Below are 3,345 nucleotides of genomic sequence, written 5' to 3'. Positions count from 1 at the left end.
ACTCCCAGCGCACTGGACCACGGGGTGTCTTTTCAATCAAGAAACTCACGCACTCACGCAAGCAGGCGAGCAAGCAGGCAAACGAACACACATAAAGACTCCACAACCACGTAGCAGAGCAGGCACGTAAACAATCCCCAAGCGACTAAACTCTTAACGTGGAGATGACAAGTTGTGTCCCGCTTATAGACAGATTTAGTTCCCCGCTCTTCATCGGATACATTCCAGCCAGGGAACACTTGTTCTCTGCGTTATACGGGGAACCCTTATCGGGAACCCTCTCCTGCGTCCCGCCATTGCTAATTATGAAATTGTCGTTGCCTTTCACCTGAGGATATGGTGGGATTTGTATATATGACTGTAATAGTAATAATAATAATACTAATGTCTGGCTCTATAACCAGACCGTTCCGCGTGGTTGTGATTAAAATGTTTTGATTAAAATGCTCTCGTTGTTTGGGGAATTGAATGACGTCTGGGTTTTGAAAGCGACAGTGCAGAATCCCCAAAAATAATTACCAAGTGTTAGAATTACACTATTAAAATATTACTCAGGCTTGGGTTACTGGGATGGATGCGCAGTGTTTCCACAAGCAGAAAAATCGCCTAATATATTTTATCAGAGCTCCAAGAGTAAGCTTGTAAAAACGGGGGGCTCGGTGAATGGAAAAGACTTGGTAAATTAAGTCATCTGCGCATCAGGCATTCTTGGATGGGTTAAATTGTCTTCCAGTCAACGCATAGGGGAAGGAAAAAAAACTCGTAGAAAAAAAGCTAAATTTGGGTTGGGGGAAATAACAGAGGAGTCACGTCAACATATTGCTTGTGTATTATGAGGTTGGTATCAACTATTGGTGTTCAGTTATTGGCTGTCAATTAGCGACGGACCATTGATTCTCTGCGGCCCGAAGTTAATAAGCGAGAGGGGGCTGCTTGCACATGAAGCGTGTCTCAATTGCACTCTGATGAATTGGCGATAGCAACGCGCTTCGGCCCACTTATGATTTCATTCCCCAAAGGCCGCCCCTGGGCCTAAGCACAGAAAAGCACTTTCAAAGGACAATGTTATATTTATTAATACAATTGCCCAATAATACGAGGGAAAGCAATATAAAATAATCCAATTTGGACAGAAACGTGTTCTTGTATTTTAATAATTGTAAAAAAAAAATGGGGAGAATATATATTACACCTACACCTAACGTTAATGCGTCAATTAACACAATACTGCAAGGCTGGGCCTATTTAGAAAGAAAAGGAAAAACAAAGGCACATTTTAAGATAGCCTACAAATACCACAACCATACAACTCTCCCCACACGAAACTAAAGCGCATATTCTGATGCTGGAAAACAGAGATATCGGGCTGTTTATTAAATATATTCTTACCGTCTGGAGGCCGCGCGAATGATTATTCCCTTAGCAGGCCGGATCAAACGGGAGCGCTTGACATTAGAGGTCACCAAAGTGATGTTTGGAGGGGCCTTGACCTTCAACTCATCTGCACTTAATTGCGCGCGTGTAGAATAATATATGCGGTGGGATGTGCGGGGTGAGCGAGCGCGTCTCCCTATGGATGACCTTATCTCAAAGAAACAGGGGCGCAACTAGTGCGGGGATGAGCCACGCCGCAACGCTAAAAGTGTAGTGAGGACACACACACACACACACACACACACACACACACACACACACACACACACACACACACACACACACAATATATGCGCCTGTGCCGTCACTCACACAAACAGATGGTATGCCAGTGCGCTCGCTCGCGCGCGCACGCGCACGCACGCACACACACACACAGTCTTTTGGACACAGACGCACTGAGAGGCGCACAGTTAAATCTAATCTGACAACACCATGAGACTTGTTGAATTGCGAGAGACTTGCGGATACATCCTCACCTGTTCGCAGGGGTTTGCACGTTGTAACAATGTTACTCCTGGTAACAATGTCAAATCTTCCCCCCCAACCTCCTGCGCTTGACGTTAGCCTACACCTTCCATGAAACACACAAATTTCACAAAAGGGGCCCAGGCGCAAATATGACTCTTCCAGTCATATTCTATGAATTTACAGTGCGCCGCACAATTCATAAAAGGGATAGGCCTACTTAGAAATAGGCCTACTTCAGGCTAAAACTACGGCCTTGGAGAGGCACATACACTTACATGCCAAGCTTCCCGATTTTTGGTCAGCTTCAAGAGTAAGGTGATAATGTATATTATCAAGCATATCAAATTAAAACTAGGCCAACTATTTTAGAAAATGATGTAGCCTGTTGAATTATCAAGAGAAATGATAAGCTATATTGTATAACAAAGATCCTTAATAATAATGCTGCCGATTTGTGCTTAATTGCTGCTAGATGCTTTAGGCCTACTATAGATTTTCAGAGTTTCTCTGGCCTCAAATATGCATTTTATACTTTATGTGTCTGATCATGGAAAGCTCGGGGGTCCGGTTGGTCAGTACTGAGCTCTGCTCGCGAGGAGCATTGCAGTCACATTGTTTTACGCAAAGATAATAATACACACTACATTATATTAAACATTACCATTACAATGTGTTTAATAGCCTAACTGCGCGTCATTTCTACCCGTTTGAATGCTACCAATTTAATGAAACAACCATCTAACGGGATGATGGCGAAAACAGCTGATCTTGCTCAACCAGTTCACCCGTGTCAGGGGTTTTAATCCGTGCCACTCGTAGGATCAGATTCACGCATTTTGTTCAACACCAGGCACAGATACAAAAGCTGATTTTGTGCGTTATTGCGCAACATAACTAACCGGGGTCAATATCCAGACAATGGGCAGGGTCGTCACCGTCTCCTAATTGTCCGTTGGTCGCGAGGCTCTCCATGGAGAGCTCGAGCTCCTTCTCCTCCCAGCCCCGGAGCTTCCGCTTCTTGTTCGTCCCGATCAGGGCTTCCACGGAGAAGGCGTGCGCTCTCGAGCTTAGCGCGGCGGCAGATCTTCTCCTGTCACTCATCTCTCTCTGTCCCGCAACAAATCCAGCAGAGGGGACGACGACAAAAACTCCTTCTTCCTCGCGAACCAGTAGCAAACACAATAGGCAGAATGTTTACAGCGAGCTGGTACGAAGAAGAGAAGAAACAACTTCCCGATGCCAAACCAGTAATCCCCCAACCTATGATTACCTCAAGAGTTTTAAACTTTTACAAAGACAAGATGCCATGTCTAATAGCGCAGTCAACAGACCAAACAAGAAGTAATGTGGTTTGAAAAGATATTTAGACTCTCGCTAGCTGTTTTCGTGTCTCCGTCCTGCCCCTTTCTTTCGCTCGCTCTCTGTCCCTCTCTCTGCTCT

The 3,345-nt window shown here is 44.9% G+C and overlaps 1 protein-coding gene across 2 annotated transcripts in view; it reads right to left on the bottom strand.

Annotated features, from left to right (window-relative positions):
- The window catches only part of tbx15 (T-box transcription factor 15), a 54,071-nt gene extending 50,726 nt beyond the window's left edge, over positions 1-3,345 (bottom strand). For both annotated transcript variants that reach the window (XM_063213734.1, XM_063213735.1), the window contains exon 1: positions 2,805-3,345. In XM_063213734.1, coding sequence (XP_063069804.1) covers positions 2,805-3,006 — 202 coding nt within the window. In that variant the 5' untranslated portion in view covers positions 3,007-3,345. The remainder of the gene's footprint in view (positions 1-2,804) is intronic.

This window comes from Engraulis encrasicolus, chromosome 13 (assembly GCF_034702125.1).
Source record: "Engraulis encrasicolus isolate BLACKSEA-1 chromosome 13, IST_EnEncr_1.0, whole genome shotgun sequence".
Lineage (NCBI taxonomy): Eukaryota > Metazoa > Chordata > Actinopteri > Clupeiformes > Engraulidae > Engraulis > Engraulis encrasicolus.
This window is presented reverse-complemented; position numbering and strand designations above follow the sequence as displayed.